The sequence below is a fragment of the Ammospiza nelsoni genome, chromosome 6 (assembly GCF_027579445.1).
Source record: "Ammospiza nelsoni isolate bAmmNel1 chromosome 6, bAmmNel1.pri, whole genome shotgun sequence".
Lineage (NCBI taxonomy): Eukaryota > Metazoa > Chordata > Aves > Passeriformes > Passerellidae > Ammospiza > Ammospiza nelsoni.
Window position 1 is genome coordinate 13,260,733 of NC_080638.1, and position 22,662 is coordinate 13,283,394.

Here is a 22,662-nt window from a genome sequence, read left to right on the forward strand (position 1 = left end):
GATAAACCTGCCCCTCTCTTCTGAACCAAATCGCCTTAAAACGAGCCCCTTGGGTAACAAGGCACATGAAAAAATAGGGGTTTTTCCAGCCACGGGAGTCCCGGGGAGCCCAAACCCAGCGAGGTACACCTGTAGCGCTGCTCTCCGGACACGCAGAGCATTCCCCGGACACGCAGGCAGTGCCGGGATCCATTCATGGCTCGGAGCCAAGCTGGGGTGCTCGGACGCTGCAGCACAGCCCCTCTCCTGCCTCCTCCACAAAGCTCCCCTCCTTGCCCGGCACACAATCCTCATGTGCTGCCCCTGACACACTCCTGGGGAGCAGAACCTCGCACCTAGAGGGATGGATAGCATTGTCCCCTATTCCACTTCTGGCAATGCCAAATTCTTTAACCTCTTCTGCCTGAAAATACCCATTTCTCTGCAGAGAGCTGTCCTGGTTTTAGGACAAGCAGTGATGAGCCACAGGAACACAAGTTTTGAGTTTTGCATTTTGGAGAAAACTGAAAGTAGCCAGCATAACCTATGAAAATGGGACAGAGAGAGGGTTACATCAAGTCAAGTATAAACCCACTTGTTGTAGAACCACACTAACATTCCATTTAAAATATTCATTTTTAAAAATTAAGTCCCCTGTGCAGCAAGTACTAACTGAAGCATTCAAGTTTTAGAACAGATGATGTAAGAGAAGGTTATGTAAAAACAGAATCTCCATCACCTTTTTCTCCAATCAGAGCTCACAGAGGGAGATGCAAAGCAATTCTTATAAGTGACTCAAAACTTTCCAGCCACTATCTGTGGCTTGCTTCAGTCATAAATGAAGTTTCCTTTTCTTTGAAAAAGTTTAAAGACTGTAAGCTTTCAATAAATCCCTCCCCCTGTAATGTCAAAGCCTGCAGTTTCCTTCCCAAACTCAACCTGATGTAACTCATATTTTCTGGAGTCTACAGACACAGTATTTGGTGACAGCAAGTGACAAACTGAAGTTCAGAAGCCCTGTTGTAATTGAATGAGTTACTAATGAATTACTAATCACTGGAACAGTTTAGCGAGACAAAATCAAGTGCTACAATTCAGAATTGTACAGAGAAGAAAGTATTTCTGAGGAGAAGACAGGAGAGGAAATGAAAAAAGGAATAGAGAAATAAGGAGACAACAGTAACACAATGATTTTAAAAGAAAGTTTATTTGCAATCTGAAAGCAATTAAGAAAGGGAAGTAGTGAATAAATATGTAGCCAACAAAAAGCACAGCTGCTGTGTAAGAGTTCACAGGCTCTGTCTATGTGCTGATCTGAACTCACACCCATTGTTTTGCTGTAGTCTGACAGGACCATGAGCAGTGGTGTTGAAGAGGTGACTTTTGCCCAGACTGAGGGGAGCTCTGCTCCCCTGTGGCACCTGTGATGAACATGAGGAGCCCCACAGAGCCAACTCCCTCCCAGAGAGCACCTGAGCAATGGACATGACCAGAGGAAGAAGCTCAGTGAGGAGGAGCTTTGCAGCTTTCCACACTGTGCCAAATCATCCCAAATTCTCTGAAGCTGATTAAATTGCACCTCTGAACTGCTACAGATCTTGCAGACTCAAGCCCTGATTCTTCCCACAGATGTAACAGCACACAAACTGATGGCTAGGCAGTGCCTGGCTGATACTCCTACAAATTTGAGTGGTTTAACAGTTTCAGGATATATTTACAAAATTGGTTCTTTTCCTTTTTATAATACTTGTTCCTAAGGTGCACTGAATATTTTGCTACTAGAAATATTTATCTGGAGCTGCACACATTCACAGGCAAACAGCTGCTTTTAACTAGGAGTTTTCAAGCTCAAGGAAACCATTGTTTCCAACTTCTGTGGGTAGCAGGGGAAGTCAAAAAAGAGGAAGAAATAGAACAATGGCCAATTTGTCTGGCTGTCAGGACTGCCAGAGAAGTGGCATTGCCATCTTGTCAGGGTTCCTGCACTTGCAAGCTCATCTGGAATTCTCCAAAACCACTTCCCATCAAATAGGAAGAGTTCTGCCAAAATCTGGCTGAAACCCATTTACATCAGCCAGCATAATTCACCTCATCAGGGCAGGTGTGAATGGAGTGAGAGAGCAGAAGAGGAAGAAGGTAAAGCTGCTTCTATGAAAAACAGAAACACAACAGGCAGCTGTGCCAAGGCTGCTGGTGGAGAACTGAAAGCAGAGAGAGATCTTTGCTGTTTTCCCAGCTTTTATCTTGGTTTTCAGCAGGTACCCAGGGAGCAGTGTGCTTATCACCAGTGCCAGCAATGGCATTCCAGTGCTCACACAGGACTTGGCATGTTCAGGGACAACAGTCCCAGTGGGAGTGTGCCAACTGGGAGATGTTGTGTCTGGGCCACTGACAGCCTAAAGGTGAGCAGTTTAAAGATTATTTTATCTGGGGTTGTGCTGCTAACAGCTGCTGTTAGCTGGCAGCCTCTTTCTCTTCAATTACAAGGTCCAGAGTTAAATGTGTTTCCCATCAAAAATGGACTTTGTATATCCAAAGACATGCCAATAGCTGATGCTGCCAGTCCTTGTTCTCTTTTTAGTCTATAGTTTGCAGGCAGAGAGAACATTGCTCAGGGATTTATTCACCCAGGGACTCTAAATAATAACAGCAAGAGAACAAGGTAGAGAATAGAACAGTGATTTTGACAGCACCAAGGCTTCCACAAAGTAAAGAACAGCTTCTGGATCCAAAATCTAGGAATTTCAGGGAAAATCCAAAGGTATTCAGAAGTTAAAATGTACAAAGTACATTAAAAAAGTACAGGTTGTGCCAAGCAGTTACATACAATTCAGTAATTCTCTATGAGTATGAGAGCACACACTCATGACAGTTTTTAGTGACTCCCTTTTTTGCTTTTAAGTTTACCTCTTAACACTTGAAATCTGCTTAACCAGAAAATGGCAAAACAGTCTGGTCCTGAGAGTTGTATTCCAGTAAGAAATTTCCTCCAAAACATCTGAAGAGTGGAAAAGACAGAGTGATTGCCATGACTGAAATTTGTACAATTAGAATGTCCCAATTCTCTGTTGAAGCCAAGTAAAAATGATCAAAATAGAAAGATTTTGTACCAGCAATTAAAAAGTCACAATGTCTAATGCACATAAACTAAGTAGTCACTACACTACTAATTACCTCTATCACTAACCTGCCTGCTTCCTTTTTCCCCTTCAGGGAACATGCAAAACCATAAGAGAGGTACTGTGCCTTTCTTCAAATCTACTACTCTTCTAATAATCTCTTTAGTGCATCATTTAAGGTAAGACATTTTACAAACATTTTTTGGTGTGCAGATAAAAAGATTTTTTAAAAAATCTGTCTCTTGAATGTATCTGTTAAAAAACAAAAAGCAGCTAATCCCATCTGTCCCACAAATCATTCTTGCACTTTCTGATTTTTCAATCATTACAACCAATATTAAAATCTGAATTAGCCCTGAGTTATTGCACACCAGGGAAAAAACCCCACTGGAGATGTAGCTTTGGACCATTGTTGTATCTCCAGGAGCTTTTTACATCCTTGGGTTGTTTTTGTTATGCCATCAAACCTGCCAGGTGTTGGAAAGTCAGCCTCTTGCCCTTGTCCTGCCTCACTAAGCTGCCTGTTCAGGAACCTCTCAGCAAATCCTACAGAACCAAGCAGTAACACGATGGAGAGTCCAAAAGTCTCTTGAAAAATAAGTAAAAAGCAGTAGCAAATCAACCTAAAGGCTGATGATGGATTTAAACAAAAGAAAGGGTAAAACACTGGGGGTTTTGACAACCACATAAGATACTTTTTACTTACAGGAAAAGTTCCAGGCAGTTACTGGTGCCCTGAAAGTGTAAATGGTTTGTCATTCCTTTGAGCAAAGTGCTACAAATAATTAAACAGAACAGTAATAATCCAAAGAAAACTCTCATTGTTTCAGAACCTGGGATGGATTGGATTTAAGGGGGTCACATTTCCAGCAGAGATAAATACACAGACTGCATAGGACCAAGTGCTCACTTGTTGATATAGGCTTCTATGTTTATTAGGATAATTGTATAAGCTTTTATGTTTATTGGGATAATTAAAGTCTGCTTTGAATATAACCCTCGGTTAGAAAGTCTGGTATCACCCCTTCCCGCTAGGGTGAGGTGTCAACAACTTAGTGCTAATGGTGATGGCCTAATGAGATTGTTACATTTTCCTCTGGCCAAGTGAACTCCATCAGCAGAATGAAAAACAGAATCAAAGGAATGCCAAACTGATGGCACAATTTACAATACACATAACAAGGAAAAATGTTTGCTTCTCTGCCTCAGCTTGAGTGCAGTTTACTACCTCCAACAAAGGAACTGAAAATGGCTCTTGCTTTTTGTTCTGTTGTCATAGGTGTCTATGCTTTAGAGGGTTTTATCCATAGAACACAGGATACTTTTGGGAAAATGGTGTTCAAATACATACTTTGCAAATAAAAAAGTAGGAGTACCTTATTATAAACAAGGGGCTGGAGTTTGATTTTATGCATCTGCAAAGACAAGGCAATTTCCACTTTTTCAAGACAAAAATGATGCATGCTGAATAAATACATTTTTAAAAGCTTCAAACAGCTCTAAGTTAATAGCTGAACAGGACACAAGTTACCTGTCATTTCCAGTCTCTCAAAACCTTACTGCTTAAGAAAATCAGTTTGCATGTCACACAGATATTAGTGCTATTTGAAAATTTCACAGAAATTTTGTTTTCATTCAATGACAAACTCAGAACGAACAGAACAGGTTTGTTGCGGGGCACTTCTGCATCTTGGTCAGCTTAAGGTGCAGAGTGACAAACCTCAGCAGCTGTAGAGCTGGAGTTGCCAGAATCAGAAGCATTTTCGATGAGATCCTTACTCCACACCATGCTTCCCTGGGGAAGGCTCCCTGGGTGCGCTGGAAGAGCACAGCAGGGCACAGGGATTTCCCTGCTACAGCAGAACCCTCGCAGAACCCAGAGCGGGCAGTGGGACAAACTGGGGCAGTATTGGAGGGCTGAGGAGGGTCGGGAAGCAGAGCAGAGCTCAGCCTGTGTTTGCTTATCCCTGCCCGAGCCCGTCCTGCCCTGTGCTGAGCAGACACCACGTGCCCGTCTCACAGCGGCCCTGCGGTATCGGTCAGCTGAGCCGGCCTTAGTCACAGCAGCAGGATGAGGGCTGTTCACAGCAGGACTCACTCCTATGAAAACCATTAGCCCTTCGGGGTAAAAGCCGTCCTGCTGTTATGCAGAGTGTGTCTGGCACAATAGGTCACCAGCCTGCAGCACCGAAAATAATCACCTCTTTCACTATCAGGAGAGACACTAAACTACCGCAAAGCAAAGGCCACCAGAGGGAAAATCTGGAGAGATACTTAAAAGGGAAAAGTTGACTGCGAGGTCTGGAAAGACTTGGGGCTCATTCCTTCATGGGGAGAATTGGTATAGACCCGGAATTGACACACAAGAGAAAAATCCTACAGGAAATGTGGGAGTCAGTCTGCAAGAGGCAGTGGTGATACACTGAGCTCATTTGCTTTACAGGGCTCATCTTCTACAAGCTACTTCTTTGTGTGTGCCACAGCATTCCCTCTGAGACAGTTTTCAAACGAGGGGTTGAATCTGTGGGTAAAGTACAGAGATTTCTACTGCCAAACACCCAGTGCTGTCATAATCTCTGCTTCCTCCTCCTGAAATCCTTTTTGCCAATTTTCCTGTCTATCTAACCCAATCTTGTCCTGTCTAAACTTTGCTACAGGACCTTCCAATGCCAACGTGCAGCCTCAGCTACCAGAACAGCTCCTTCCACTGCATGGAAGCAGCAGGGGAGAACCACCAAGGTCTGTTATGAAGGCAGGCTAAGGCACACATAATCACCTCAGCTCTTCTTTAAACACTAAGCATTTTACCTTATTTGTGTCGAGGGAGCTAGCAAAACATGGGAGCACCACCTTTGACTTGGGAGTTTTGCAAGAGTAACTGATAAGGTAACAGTCACAGAAATAATTTTTAAAATACTACAGGTTTCCTGACTGAGCTGGTTGTGAATGAACACCTTGCAGCAAACCAACTTGTATGAAAGAAAAAGAATACTCACATTTGTACAGTGGTCAGGAAATGTTCTGGGAGATGAAAAGAAATAAGAACTGAAGTTATTTCTTTGCTAAGTCAAAGTCACCGTTCCAGCCACCATTTTCAGAAACTATTAGCAAGGAAATTTAAGGAAAAAAAAAACCTTGAACATTCACATCAAATGATACAACTTTAATTTCTAAAAGGTGATAAGTACTAAGAAACTGATCTAGTTGACAGGCAATTAATCCTCCTTGCATAGTACATTTATCTCCATGGGATATCAAGATTTACAACATTTCAGGAAAACTGGCACCTAAGTGAGCAAGCAACCTCAATCCTATACAAAAGTTACAGACAACCTATATGTTTTCAAGTTTTACTTTGTAATTTATGCAGAGAATGGCCTTTCCTTTGTCCCCATCTATCCCACAGTACTGTATTCTCTCACTGCTTCTGTGTAGAAAACATAAAATGCTACAACCCACACTGATACAGTAATTCACAATAAATTGGCTCATTCTATTCAAACTTGGCCTTTCTGAGGTCAAACACCTCAAGGTACTTAGTTATGGACTTTATTTTTTCATGTAGGACGTGCACCTCACAATACTTGGGATTCCTTAATAGAGATTTTGTCCAGAGGCTGTTCAATCCTTCCCTTGAGAAAGCTAAAGGTGAGGCTTCAGTTTCAGAAGTGCTCTTGACACTAATCTAAAATAAGCACTGAATCTTACAGGAAGCCAAAAATGTTTAACTTGCTTAACCAGCTTTCTAACAAGACAAGAGTAAAAACACTTCTTCATATAAAAAAAATGGAAAGTTACATTTTGCTGTATATTTTAGACATATCTACAACGGATTTTTCCTTTACAGAATGATAGTTGGAGAGAAGCATTGTACTTACATCATTATTAATCCCTTTTTCCTAGTAACTTGTGTCCTGATTTTCAAAAGCACTGATTATCAAGCACATCCTAGGTATTGAATGGTAGCAGCAGGCACTCAGAACTGTTGAAAACAACTATTAGTACTTGGACTTTTGCTGCAAATGCACCATTTGAAAATAGTTCACTTGAAAATGGGGAACGTCACCTTTTAGTGAAAAATCACTCTTGTAGTGTTTTAGAATGTCTGAAATAACTATTACCAGTATTTGCTTAATACACTATAGTGGATTACGATCAAAATTAATGCCAAAAAATTCAGTTTATGATAAATAAACTTTGGAAAAATTTATACAAGGCCGTAAATAAATAATTTGAACTTCAGTCTCAGTAAGAAGTAAAACAGTATGTCACATGACAATATCATCCTATCTAAACAATACAATCTTGCTATAGTTTATTGCATAATAATTCAAGAGTAACATCTTAAGTAAAATATGTAAAGAAACAAAATCATTAGATTTACTTTCTTTAATATTCAACAACCAGTTCTTTGTACATAATCCAATTTAAAGATAATATAATTAGCACTTCCAGCATTAACAGTCTGTATTTACAATGAATGAGATGGGGTAGATAATCTAAAGAGTATTCAAATCTGTATGAAACAAATCAAAATACGAAGATTTACAGTAGTAGGCTCAAAATCCAAGACTTTTCCATTAATGGAATGCAATTTAAAAAGGCTTTGTTGCCTTTATTACTTGTAAGGGTTCCTGAAATGGTTATTTAAACAGCTGAAATCTTCAGTAATGCCTTCATTATTTGTACATGACATTAAAAATTAATTCCAATACTTCTATTTTTTACTTGCTTGTAGACCAGTCTGAAATCTGATGAAAGGATAACAAGGAAGTTTACTATATAATCCTAATTCCATATTCCTGAATGCAACGGTTGGAAGTAGATGATGTCAGTCCATTCCAAGGGTTATGTACACAAAACTTAGAAAATGTTCTTCACTCTTGCATAAAATGTGTACACAGTATCAGTGAGTGGGGGACTTCAAAGTTTTTACGGGCTGTTGCTGGCATGGACTTTTGTTGGTTGAAAATAAAATACCTTTCACTCTATTGTTCTGGTAGCAGTTTTACAAGTTAATCATCAATCCCTGGTGTTTCCCCCTGTTGTATTCTGGAGGCTATTCTAATGGCTTCTTCCAGAGACTGTTGTTCTCCAAGCTGAAACAAACACATTCAAACAGAAAGAAATCCAAAACGTTACATTTAGATAATAAATGCATCCAAAAAGTTCTGAAAGCAAAGATCTAGATACCAAACAGTACTTCAGCCCAAATAAGTGTGATCAGTATTGTCACACCTCTCCTGGATGATAATATATACCAGCAGCTATCTAATCAGCTTGACAATTAAGATAGCTGCTGCTAGGAGATTACACTGAGTTTATGTGTAACCACCAAATACATGTGCTTCAAAGAACTGCTGCATGATAAACACACTTCATGACCCACAAAGTAGGTGATATTTTACTTGGCAGATATTACAAAGTTCAGACCAGGCACAGAAGTCCCAGTGGCTGTTGCATTTCATTTTATCACTGGTAAAGCAAGCAAACATCTTCATTTTTCCTAACTCTCTTAACAGAAAGTCAGCTCTTTGGAACACCATCTGACATTAATTTATTAAAAAAGTGTTCATTTATTGCAGAATCCCAACTGCATAAAAAAGCTGTTGTGATGACACTGTTTGAGTCTACAATTAATTTCCTCTCTAAACTATCTGGTACTACCAGAAGTAAGATAAGCAACCCTGAATAAATACAACTTGACACAATTTTGGGAAGGAATCCATGGAGTTTTATACTGTCTTTATGGGAACACTGAGGACAACCTCAGCCTCACAAAAAAAATGTAAAGCTGGTCGTTACCTATTGGCTCAGAAGAAACACATATGAGAGTGTGAAAGGTAAAACCAAATTGTTTGACCTAATGAGACAATCCTAGGTATCACTTGTTATTTTACAGTCGCTGCATATCACATTCAGGATCCACTCAAATCAAGAGCTCTGTTTGCACCTCGTTAGGATTTCAATAGGACTATCAGGCTACTGGCTTTACCAGGACTTAGAAACCAAATGGATTGATTTGTTAGTATTGAAGTACAAGAGAAAAGCAAATCAAACTCTCAGGAATAATCAACGCTATTTTAATTTTAAAATCCCTCTCTTCTATTTGTGTATTTTAAGTTTAATTAATGTAAAGCAACCTAAGTTAATGCTCCATTGCTGGTAACAGAAGAGGGGCTTGTGCAGAGAGTGCCTGTTTTCCTTTCATTCAAAGGACCCTTTTAGCTACTTTTTTCTTTTCCTCATGCAAAAATTGCCTTCTGACATGGTTTCTCTTACAGGCAGTTTTCATTAGTGCCAAATTAGCTCAAAAGAGAGGGGTTCAGAATTCAGGGCCTCTCAACTTTCAACAGCATCTCACTTGCTACTTTCCATTTAACAAAGGGTAAAATAACAATCTCTTGTTTCTGCTTGAGGATATTAATACTATTCCTTTCAATCTGAGCTCTTAAGAGCTCTTTCATACCTAGAAATTACCTTTTCCTGACAGTGTTTGAACAATGTGAGGAACTATTTACAGAGACTGTTTGTACTGTGCTGGTTTGGCACATTACACAAGGTCACTATTTCCAGAGATTTCTGATTATTAATCTTTCTTTATAACTGTTTGCCCTATTTTGCTATTAGCATTTCAAGGTTCAAATAACAAATTTGCTAATTTTATAAGTTCATAGCAATTTATCCTTGAGGGTTTGGATTTATATGTGTCAATCCTATATGCAAAGCTGAAGGATGAACAAAAGCACTTTTTCACTGAAAACCTGTGAGTCCATGAACTGCTTGGTTGACTTGAAGTTTAGACCTCCCCCAGCCTTCCCCTTATTTCTGAGTTCTACAAGTAGATTTGGAAAATCAGATACTGTTTATTCCTCTTCCTAACCCTATATATTATTTTAAATATGTGATAGTTTAGTTGTGGGCTATTTTTTTTTTCAGGAAACCAAGGTTATTCAAATCATTTTGTTACCTGACTAGGTAGCTTCTAGCTCTAGAAGTAACAAACACTCCAAAAAAACCATTTCTCCCCATCTTACCTGTACTGCAATTTGTGTCCCATTGGATGTGGCCAACAATGTGACAGGTCTGGTTTCTGTAGTCACTAGGTGGTGTCCGTGCTGCTGGTGTCCCATTTCTGAGGAGGCACTGTGAAATGCTGCTAGGTCCTGGGCCACAATTGCAACCTTCAGGACAAAGGGACACAGTCACCTGCCTGGCACATCTGTTCTGCCCCTCACCTCCTACCACCACTGCCTTCAAAGCTGGGATCACTCATCAGCATAACTGTATTGTGCAAAACAAAAGTTGCCATAATTGTGCTCTCCAAATTAGTACTAGCTCTTAAAATATAAATATCCTCAGGACTGCAGCAATTCAATAAATGCACCTACAGACCTGTGATTATCTACACAGAGATTAATAACTATCTTTATTTTCATGTGGTGCAATTTTAGAACAGTTGAATGAATTTCAACTTGAAGATAACATCATATTTGTACTAAAAAGTTAGCTGTTTTATCTGTACATTAAAAACCAACCCACAGATATAGACTTACACAAATGTTTCCCATCTGCCAAATAAATTACAGTCCCATAATATTAACCAATGAAATTATAGTTCATACTGGATTCTATACTTAGTTCTGTCACACATTTACTGTGTAACTTTGGGGGAAAAGCTTGGCATTTCTAGGTGTTATTTTACAGACACCTAAATGAATCATTGGAATGGTACCTCAGATTTTTTTCTTGGTGCCTCCTTGTTTTTAAAACATTTTAAAACATTAAAACCTGCAGATGTACAGCCCTGGGTAGGACACATCAAGCACTTAGGAGGGGATGTGTGGGCCAGGTGCTGGAAACTGCTGAGCTAAATCTGCATCAGTGCCAGCAGTGTGGTGGCTCAGGGCCCCTTTGCCACCAGCCCTGAGGGGACAGGAGCAGGAGTGCAGGGCAGTGTCCTCACCTGCTGTCCCTCGGTGCCCTCTGCAGTGACCATGGCCACCGAGTGCGTGCCGGCCGAGGAGATGACGGCGTCGTGGGCAGGGACGGTGATGGTGGTGCCATCTTGTGTCACCATGGTGATGGTGTTGCCGATGGCCTGCATGTCTGCCTGGGAAATGTTCACCTGCAACACACAGCAGCTCCTGAGGCAGGGAAGGGCTCAGAGCTGCTCCAGCCTCATTCCCTCTGCCCCACTGGCTGGGATCCAACAGCTCTGACCTTTCAGACACACTGACCTGCTCACAGAACAGAAAATGGCCCTCAGGAAGAGGAGGGGATGCAAGCCTAATCCCAGAGCCCACAACTCCATGTTATCCCAAATAACAGCATAACAGATTATCTATGCATCTGTCTTCCACAGAGGTCAGTGGGATTTAAGTTTGTACCACCTGACATACTTTGATCTTGATGTAAATACTAAACAGCCCTATGAGGGCTTAGAATTTAAGCCACAAATAAACAATCCATAACTAATTAATGACATAAATTACTGATGTCTCCAGTACAAATGCATTAAGGCATCAGATATATAATTTGATGTCTGATTTACAAGTTAATAAATCCCAGAACTGAAGTCAAGCTGAACGATAATTTAAATATAAGAATTCTGTGTCAAGGCTTCTGCAGGCCTTCATTTTAGAGGGTAAAAATTACCAGTTACTTAGTATTGCTGAATTTCCAATGTCCTGGCAATGTAACAGGCCTCTTGGATATTTTATTTCAGTCTGAATTCAGAATATATCTTTCATATATTACTGGTACTTCAGTTGCCCTGCCAGCTGATACAGATTTTTTTTTCCCAAAAGCCTTCAATACACTGCCACAGTGAATCAAGAGAGTTGTGTTGAAATCCCCTTCCAAAGAAATTTCATATGAAATCCTTAAAAACATGTATCTATGGAAAACATTAAAAAAAGACAGCCATAGGAATGTTCAAGTGGAAAATAATATCAAAGGATTCCTTATCCTTTAGTTTATGTTAGAAACTGCACATTACCAACCAAACTGCTTGTGAAGGAAGCACCTGGACTGCAAAGACTTCCCCCACCCCTCAACCCCCCAAAGTGTGTGTAGCCAAGACAGTGAAGATGCCCATCAGACATTAACAGCATAATCTGGGAATTGTGAGAAGCCTCAGAAACAGGCTGTATATATAGCAGTTGTTTAAAAAGTTCTTTTCAGAGTGACAAAGATAACAAGGACAGATCAATCCCCTAACTCTGGAAAACTTTACAGTTTAATGTGTCAAAATATGTGGTTTCACTTAGGTACTCCACAGGAGCACATCCCTAAAGATATCCCTACACAGCTCCAAAGAAGCTTCTTTCCACCAACATTTATCCAGAATCCTGTGTGATTTCAGAGAGCCCATGGAGAAGCTACAACCTGTGCCTCAATTCTCAGCCTGGTTTTGTCAGCAGGTGACACTGAGTCACTTACATGTTGGGTTCCATCCTGGGATATGAGTGCTACTTGTTGGCCTAATCCTGACTGAGTGACTGTTGCAACCTGTGCAGAAATGACATCTTCTCCCTCTACACCTGTCACATAGGTGATCTGGGAGCCTTTGAGCACATCTTCACCTTGACCTATTGGATACAAAGAGGCAAGAGGTTACTTTCCATACTCTAAATGCTCCCAGGAGAGCCAATGACAAGTCCCAGTCTTGTCTGAAGGTTTTAAACACTCCAACAGAAAAAAATAGTGGAAAGATGAGAAAAATAAAAGAAGGAAAGATACCAGAAGCAAGTCAGAAAGTCTTTTTTTGGGAACATGGGGTATAATCTTCTAGCAATCAGTTTAAAGACACATAAATACTACATATACATTCAGTTTGTAAGCAAATATCAAAATGTGATAAACATTTCTAATTTATTCATTAAATGTTAACATCTCCATGCAAGGGACTCCATGCAAACACAACTGGATTTTTTTTTTAAGTTATTAATTAACCACATACAGAAGAATCTAGTGACATGCCTTTGTGTGAAGATTAAAGTAAATTCATTATCTTTATAAATATTTAACCTCAGCAAATAAATGTTATCATTCCTTTAAAGGAAGGAATTAAGCTATAGCAAGTCTGCTTGAGGTGTTCAGTGCAGTTTCCCACGAACATGGTGCAAAACAACTTTGCAAACCCAAACAGTTTGTGGGGATATTTCTGATCTTCAGGCACATCCAAAAATCACAATTTGACAGTGGTGTTTGTCCTTTCACAGTATTTCCTTCAGTCTGATCCTTTATACTCACAGGATTCAATACTCATGATACCATGAGCAGCAAACTCTGGGGAGTGCTGCAGCCCAGCAGCTCCTTTCCATCTCTGCCTCTAGGACAGTTTACAGAAACTGCTCTAAACCACAGCAAAGCCAGCCCCTATCACTGTACTGCAGAAACAGATTTTTTTTTTTTCTCAAGGCAGAGCCTTTACTCAAAAGATTGTCACCAGCCATGGTGTTATATATATACACACTCTTTGAAAAATCCCTAACAAAAGTCCAGTAAGTTGTAATCTGCTTAGAGTCTCTCTGGTTCCTTAGCCACATTCATGTTTTTAGCAGGTTTGCTGAGATTTCAACTCAAATTTCTCTCTTAACCCCATGACTGCTATAAATGAGTTTATTTTCTGGCCAATTACCATGCAATTTCTGTTTACAAGTTGCCTACCACCCTAAAAAGTCTTACAGAGAAATTAAGATATCTTTATTAAGTACTTTAAATTTTTATCTATGTTTTCATTTCCTTGGCTACCAAAATCCCCCAGCAAAATACCATCCCCCAACTAGAGATTCAAAGGCTGCAATTCTAACCTGGAGGTGGCTCAAAGAAAGCCTCTTGTTCTTCCTCAATGGGCTCTGTGTCGTTGTGTGCTGTCCGTTTGTGCATAGCAAGGGTAGAGATCTGCTTGTAGGTCTTCCCACAGTGATTGCAGTTGTAGGGTTTGGAATGAGTATGTACAACATGATGTTTGTATAAACTGGAATACTCTGTGAAACGTTTGTCACAGCCAGGAACTGTACACACATAGGGCTTCTCCCCTGTGTGGGAAAACAAAAAGGATAAAGTTAACTTTATTAAGGATGCACAGGAAAAATTGCCAGCAAATGATATTTGAGGACAAACCTTCATTGCCAACCATACTTTCATTTCAAAGGCAACAGAGAAGTTCAACCTCACAAAGTTTATCAATGCTACATCTTACTGTCTTTAAGAATTACTGCCAGTAAATTTGGCCCATTTTTCTCCCTATCATTCCATCTAAAACATCCTTCTGATGAAGGCTGAATGATACAGGCTGAAAACTGCCATTATTGTCATTGTACTGAGAATTTTGTTCTTTTATTACTGGAAGCCCCTTAGTTTTCTTCAATGATCAGATATATTGACTAGTATCACTTGAGTATTGAAAGCTCTGAGGAAATCCATAGGAAGCATGTGTATAAACAATTATGGTTTCATAAACCTTCCATTTAAAAATCAATGGAATGAGTGTCCAAATTACACTGTAAACAAAAAATATAAACTAAGCTATAAAATGTTGCTCTATGAACTTTGTCTGTGTTTCTATAACATACATAATGCTGCCAAGCTGATTTGCCTATCATCACTGGCTTTTACATTTTAGAATCTTCAAATTTGTGCTTATTATTTCTGCTCACCAAATAAGTATTCTGCTCACCAAATAAGTATTCTGAAAATACTAGATAAGTATTTTCACATCTAGACTATGAAAAAGGAAGTTTTGACCACAGTTCCAGCAGCAAGGAAAATACAGCTGGGATGAAAGGGTGACTCATAACAGTGAGCCAAAGTTAAGCTCAGACTTGTCCTTTAGTGGTATTTATTTAAGAAACAGCTCACAAGGGAGGCAAGCCCCAGAATCATATTAAGGATTCAGCTCAATGCCCAGTTTAAAAAACTTTGTATCCACACCAAAATGATTCTGCCTTGACAGCAAGGTGGGAAATCTAACTGCTTAAATATCCTCAGCTGAGGGGAGAGGACACCCAAACAGAATTACCAAGCCAAGTCATAAAACATGACTATACCCAATTACAGCACACCAAAACATTGTTCACAAGGAGAATGACACAGCCTCTCCCAAGCAGATTCCACTTCAAAGTACAATAAATCACTCATGTACCTGTGTGTATTCTCACATGATTCTTATAATTAGTTGCACTGGCAAAAGCTCTCCCACATCCTGGCTCTGTACAGTAATAAGGCCTCTCGCCCGTGTGTGTCCTGATGTGAACCTTTCTAATATTAGATGTTGTGAATGACCTGCCACATCCTTCAAAGGGACACTTAAAAGGCCTTTCACCTGAAAAAGAAGACAAGAAAAGGTGCACAAGCAAAGGTTACAAAAGAATGAAAATCCCAAGTTACACTTAGACTTGAATGTAGGAACCTAAAGCTACCTAATTTTATCTGTGAGATCCTCAGTCAGAAATACCATGAACATGCCACTGTGGAGTGTTCTAGTTTAGCCAAAATGAATAAAATTCAGGAAAACCATACAGTCTGTAAACTAAATTATGAAGCATTTAGATTAATACTTTAACATGTATAGAACAGACTGTTTTATACTTTAACAGTATAAAACAGAACTGATTCATGCACAGAATCAGTTGCTTGGATTAGCTTGCACACTGACCATAATCTAGCAACTGTTTAACAACCTTCCCAATCCATATATATATTCTCCAAACCAAGTGTATCATACCATTGATATTTGACAATTGTTAATTCTTTGACAATTTGACAATTGTTAACAAATAAAACTTCATGATTTAACATATAACCAGGATAAACATGCATTAATAAAACTTGTTATAGAAAGTATTAACCTTAAAAAAGAAACTTTCTAAAGAGAAGCAGCCATAAAACTCAAGTTTCAAACCCCCAGACCAGAGCAAATCACAAATACAGGTTCTTTTAAAGTCTTTTTGTGCAATATAATTTTAAGCACAGTAACTTACATCACTGCACCACAGCATTTCACCATGAATCGCAGCCAAGGCCAACCAATAATACTGCAATAACCCTGACCTTTCAGATCTACCAAAGCACATAGAGGAGGAGAGCAAGGGGGGTGAAATTTGGAGACATTGGAGCCACTGACAGGATGTCCTGGGGTAATTTCCCACTTCTAGAGCCAAGTACATTCTACACACTGAGCTGCTTACCAAAGAGCAGAATCTGAGAGCAAGAGCAGAACACCACTACAGATACAATTGTAGGTAATTAGAAATAAAAGAACAAGTCCTGATAGACAGTAATACCACAAAACTCCAAAGCAAATCGCTCCTTGGCAGAGGAAACTACAATTCACTCCTTCGGGCGGCTGTTTGGGAAGGTTTTGCAGCTTCCTGCCAAGGCAGTGTGTATTCCCCGAACACCTCAGTGTTGTGTTACCATGGCTCCCCTAATCCTCGCTGCAGCCAGGACCCCAGACAGTCCCAAAGCAGCAGGGCCAGCCCCACCCAGCAACAGACCCTGCACCAGAAACCAGGACAGATCCTCCAAAACAATGCCCGCAGGAATGTCACCAGACCGGTCCCTGGAGGGGCCTTTTCAAATTCTAATGTACTTCCCAGCTAAGCGACCTGTTTCCAGGTGACAGCGAATTCCAGCTCTAGAAATGCAAAGCCTTGAGGCTGTACCCCTCTGCAGCACCATCCACAGCAGCTCTCCCGATGCCAGAGCTGCGTGTCTGGGGAGCTCATGGAGGAAGCCAAGGCAAGCGTTTGATGGGAGGAGAAGTCATTCTGGTTAAAACAGGCAGAAAGTGAAGGAAGTGCTGACCCTGATGTGCCTCCTAAAGAAGGGAAAGGTTTCTGAGGGGTGGGAGAGCCCAGAGCTGCCCCCTGCCCTGCTGCAGCTTGCAAAGGCGTGAGAACACGCTGCTCCATCCACCTGCACAGAGCTGGTGCTGCACTTTTCCTCTCATTCTTCAGCTTCCTGGAAACTCATAAATCTAAAATGAGACACCCCTGGCCCCTGCTCTGCTGGGAGAGTACGATTCTATTACTCATACTGTTCAGGTGGGTAGGTTACATAGGGCTGGCTCAAATCTTTCATCTCAACTGCTAAACAGATTAAATTACCTCACGCCTTCTGTGGCCATAAAAAAGGAAAGAAAACAGTCCACAGATAGGAAACCTTTCAGTTCATAGTTGTACTTGATGCAGTGCATATCAACAGTCCTCTTCTAGAGCTGAGATGTGTTCACACTGATGTTTAAAAATCAAGACAGTACTAATCCCAACATAATCTTTTTATGTATGGAAGTCCAAACAAGCAGAAATATCCTAATGTAATGCTGAGTTTTTACAATTTTTATTGCCTATATGTACATCCCATCCTGCCATATTTTAACTATTTCTAATTTGAAAAAACCCCAAACCCGACTTCTTTTATTGTTTCTTCTTGACTCACAGATTCAGACAGTTCAGTGGAAAAGCTTGTCAGCGCTCCAGCACAGACATCAATATATTTAATGGAATGGGTTAGCAAGTGATAGATTGTCCTTCCTACATTTAGGGGTTGTTTTACTTGAAGATCACAGGCACAAAGGAGACATTGTGCAATCTTGTTTACACGTGTGTGCAGCCACAGAGTTTTGCAGAGTGTAGTGTGTGCTGTCTAGAATTTGTGGTTTGGCTTTCAATTTAATGTTTTTAGACAAAATGTAAGATTTTCTTTTTTGTGCCTTTGCAAGTTTTAATAGCTGTTGGTTTTCTGTGACAGAAAACAATTGTCATAGAAAATTTTGACATTTTGGTTTTCTGCTGGAAGAAGAGATGGAAAATGAGGATAACAAGCTCAGAATATCAACTGTCATGGAGCTGGCATGCGAGTTATATTAAAGCACCAAAACTGAGGAACACTGAAGCCATTTCTAAAAGGCAAGACAGATTACTGAGGAAAAGTTCCTTGTTCTGTTACAGCTGCAGATGAAACTGTAAAAGCAATGAGTGACTCAGTGACAATGTAAGTGAGGCACTGCTAAAAGTTAGTGCATTTGCCATAGTAGTGTGAATGCTTTAGCACTTTTTCCAAGAAAAGCATGCTAGATTTAATGCTTACCATGCTGAAATGCTGCTGAGCTCACTGGGCTTCAGAAAGAGAATATACACAGGCTGATTTTGTCAGTATAAAGTCACAGAATGAAGAAAGAGAAAGAACTAAAAATGCACCGAGGTGAATGAACAAAGATGTGTGCTGAGGGTACCTGTGTGTGTCCTAATGTGCTTCTGCAGGTCTCCTGAAGTCTTGAAGGACTTGGTGCAGTTCTCCTCGGTGCAGCGATAGGGCTTCTCCCCGGTGTGCGTGCGCACGTGGCTCTTCAGCCCGTACCCTGGGGACACAAGGGTGTCAGCAGGGCACCAGCACACAGCCAGGACACTCAAGGGTGTCAGCAGGGCACCAGCACACAGCCAGGACACTCAAGGGTGTCAGCAGGGCACCAGCACACAGCCAGGCACTCGGCAACCAACACACAACCACAGCACTCATCAAAGGGTGACACAAAGGGTGTCAAGCAGGGCACCAGCACACAGCCAGGACACTCAGCAACCAACACAGAACCACTGCACTCAAAGGGTGACACAAAGGGACACCACCACCCAGCGAAGGGTGACACAAAGGTGTCAGCAGGGCACCAGCACATAACCAGGACACTCAGCAACCAACCAGAATCACAGCACTCAGCAAAGGGTGACACAAAGAGTGTCAGCAGGGCACCAGCACACAAGCCAGGACACTCAGAAACCAACACACAATCACAGCACTCATCAAATATCAACAGCAAAAGCTGGGCTTGCTATTCCACTCAGCAATGTTGATGAGTAAAATTTACTCTTTCATTCTTTGCAAGCTCTTCATTCTACCCGACAGAGCAGCAGATCTCTAGGTAACAGTTTAGAAATTCTTAGATTCTTTATTTTTTATTGTTTTATTTATTTCCATGATTCTTCTCTTTCCCTTCAGAAGGATAAACTGCAATTATGTGGACAAATATTTATTCTGCCTTCTGAAGAAGCCATGTGCTGTGCATTCCATTGAGTTTTTACCTCTTCCCACTACTGTCATCAAAATGATATTTAATTATTTGCTCACAGGAAAAGCAATAACTACAAAAGTCAGCAGCAAAATCACACATACAGGTGCTAACCAAGAGCAGTCATAGACACTCATTCTCGTTAAGATTACTTTTAGGAACTCATCATCATCAAAAGCTCTACCAGTCTGAAGTGAACTTTGGATCAAGCCCTCTATAAATTATTTTGCAATGGGCATTTAACCAAAATTTGCCTCTCAGCACTTCACTGAAAACATAGTGACTAAAGAAGCCTGAAACAGCCATTTTAGAAAATGAACCTGAATGTCACTTGTATCCACAAGTGACGTATAAATTTGTACAAAATAAAGTCTGTAAGAAAATGACATCTGCTTTAATTTCAGTGAGTTCTCCCCAAAACAGCTGAAATTCCTGTTCTTGATGTTTTTTAAAGCATTAAGCATTTTAACCAAGCTGAGCATTAATTCACATTTATATCTAAAATAAACCCAATTTCATGACTCAACCCAGGAGAGTTCTTTACATTTAAACCAAAGACTACTCAGTACTTAAAGTGAATTTGGCCAAGGCAAGGATTGCTGAACTACAACAGTACAATGGCTCTGATCAAAAATACAGTGTTTATAAACAAGCAGCTGTTTATAGCCATACACCAGTGTGTTGCAAAGGAAGAGAGTATTTAATGACATAGTTTTGAAATCCCTTTACAAACACTATGCAATTAAACTTAGGTGCAGCCCTTTAAAAGTGTGCTTGTTTCCCTTTTGACTCTTTGCATCAGTATTTATTTTGCTTGTTTCTATTCAAAGCAATTGTACCAAATGTATTAGATCAGATTAAGTTACCTCAAAATATCTTATTAAAAAACCAGAGTCTGACTTTTCTAAGCATGATACTAATTTACATTCCAAATAAAAGAACTAAATTTGAAACAAGTTTTGCTCTTGCACTTCCTTCCATGTTTCATTCCTCATAATTGCATTTTGCACAATCAAATTCCTTCTCAGGGAGAGCATCATTTATGAGCAGAGTAATCTGTACAAATGGGGAGTTCCCTTCATGATAGAAATTCAATAAAGAACACTTAAACTAGCATCTTCTCTCAAAGTTCCTTTCAAATTTAGACCAGAAGATCAGGAATCTGCCCCTAGCCTAAGGTTCAGCTTTCTATTATCACCTCATTTAACTTTTGCTATTATTTTAATGGTAAGAAAAGCCTATTTTTAACATTATTTGACTGTAGATGACAGGAGAAGAGTGAGGGAAGTGTTGAGTGCTTCACCTCCTTCCCCCTTCAGTAAGAGTTAAACCTCTCTGTCCTTTCTACTGCTACACTAGATGAAAATGTAACTTTTTTTTCCAGTTGTCCCAACCAACTCAGCAGTTAAAAAAGGCAATATTAAAAATTTAGTTTATTCACACACAAACACTAACAAGCAGGAGGAGTTAGTCTGCACAAGATTACCTGTTGCAAAGGCTTTGCCACATCCAGGATGCTCACACTGGTATGGTCTGTCTCCTGTGTGAGACCTTTCATGCACCTGTTGACATCCAATACAGTGACTTAATGAAATGCTGTATCTGGTTACTTCAGCACAGAAACAGTTCATTCTCAAAGCCCACATATTTTATTTATCTTACTAAGATTCACATTGAAGTGTCTGTCTATGTCAGTGATGAAAAAATAATGAAATATGCTAACAACATTTTCCCTAAAACTAAAGATGTCTCTTTGCAAGGTCTAACCTGATCCTGCCAGTCAGTTTGGCACAAAACACTTCTGTAAATACATGCACAGTTGCCATCATGCACTACACTAAAGACAGGAGGTAAATATGCCTCAGACCCCACTCTCTATCTGATTTTTGACTCCAATGAATGCTTCCAATGATGCTCTAATAGTGCATGAAACCTCTACAGCCAGGACATCATTTTAGCAATGACTCCTAAAGCCAGCCACTCGCTGGCTCCTGTGGTCAGAGACAAAGCAGCACTATGAGCAGGTTACCTCATCAGCAAGGGACTGTGCCAGCCTCAGCTGGAATGTCAGCAGCCCTAGACCATTCACCATTCCAGTAATTCCTTTACTTAATTTAAAATAAGGAAGAGAATTAACAAGTCACCATCTGTGAAAAGATGTGCCATCTTTTCACTCTGAATATTAATTTTGAAGAGTGTCACTTTGTACTATGATGGTGAAATATTTCAAAACATGGAATTTTTTCATGATCATGCATACATGTAAAGTTGATAAAACAAATGCTGGATTCCAGAATTTCTGTGACACTGCTGGTAGGAACAACCTCACCATGCTGGCAATGAGCAGCTGAACATGATCCCAAAACACAAAGTAAACTCAGCTGAGCACCACCAATTACTGTAAAATCAATCCAATAAACATCTGACAAAACAGCCTCATTGCAACTGGCTCCCTCTCAATTTCTATTACTTTTAACCACATAATCTTTCCAAAAATATCATATTTACAAAGTAGCAATGCACATTTTACATCTCCTCACCTTAAGATGGTGAGCTGTTGTGTACAGCTTTCCACAGCCGTCATAATCACAGCGAAAGGCTTTCTCTCCAGTCTGCTGAGATTTTGCAGTCACTCTTGTTCCATGTCCTTGCAAGACAATCTTAAGGGAAAGAGAAAAAAAGTTTTAAAAACTTCAACCACATACTAAAAAAAAAAATCCAACCAAAAGGGATCAGAGAAGTTACACACTTCATTTTGCTATCAAGCCAGAGCTGATTTTGACAGGTTTCTTTTGTTTCTCTTTGCTCTGCTATGCCATGTATTTCTGAGCCCTCAATAAATAAACTAAAAATAAATAACTGAAAACCATGATGGAAATTGTAAACCATTTACTTGTACCTAGCAAATTTAAAAGCTTGCATTAATTAGTCCAATAACAAAGACAAACTATTTTAAATATAAGCACAGTGGTAAAATGACCAAATTAGTAGACAAGTCATAGGTGCTAGATCTGTTCCTAAGGGAAATTAGTTATAAACCAGACCACCTTCAAATATAAGTTCATGGAAAGGCCAAACAATAATTAAATATCCTTAGAATGAGCATTTTTTGAAAATGAAGTAAAGCATTTTGAACTGGGTCTGCCATGCATGCACTTTGATCAAACTAATTGGAGCATTGTGAGCCAGGTTCTACTCTCCCTTGTGGCATGACAAGAAGAAAATAAGCAGCACAGCTTCAGGAGGCACCTGAAACCCCTTGCACAGGCTCCTTTCTACACTGACATGCAAGAAACATGAAAAAAAACTGACATTCATACAGAACACAAAGGCAGCAGCCCAAACATCAGTGCTTGCACACAACTTGGTGCAAAGCAGTCGAGACTGTTTTATACAGTCTGTCCTTTCAAATCACCTCCCTTCTGTTACAAATCCAATTCTACTCCAAACTGTCAAAAGATTTCACAGGGTGGATGAGGAGACAATACTCTC

The 22,662-nt window shown here is 40.0% G+C and overlaps 1 protein-coding gene across 3 annotated transcripts in view; it reads right to left on the minus strand.

Moving 5' to 3' along the window:
* Positions 1-6,246: 6,246 nt before the first annotated feature.
* Positions 6,247-22,662, minus strand: part of ZNF143 (zinc finger protein 143) — a 38,225-nt gene continuing 21,809 nt past the window's right edge. For all 3 annotated transcript variants that reach the window (XM_059474858.1, XM_059474856.1, XM_059474857.1), the window contains 9 exons: positions 21,711-21,830; positions 20,657-20,732; positions 18,343-18,468; positions 15,250-15,429; positions 13,916-14,143; positions 12,543-12,691; positions 11,065-11,226; positions 10,136-10,282; positions 6,247-8,197 (listed from right to left, as the gene is read on the minus strand). In XM_059474858.1, the coding sequence (XP_059330841.1) occupies positions 8,114-8,197; positions 10,136-10,282; positions 11,065-11,226; positions 12,543-12,691; positions 13,916-14,143; positions 15,250-15,429; positions 18,343-18,468; positions 20,657-20,732; positions 21,711-21,830 (1,272 nt within the window). In that variant the 3' untranslated portion in view covers positions 6,247-8,113. The remainder of the gene's footprint in view (positions 8,198-10,135; positions 10,283-11,064; positions 11,227-12,542; positions 12,692-13,915; positions 14,144-15,249; positions 15,430-18,342; positions 18,469-20,656; positions 20,733-21,710; positions 21,831-22,662) is intronic.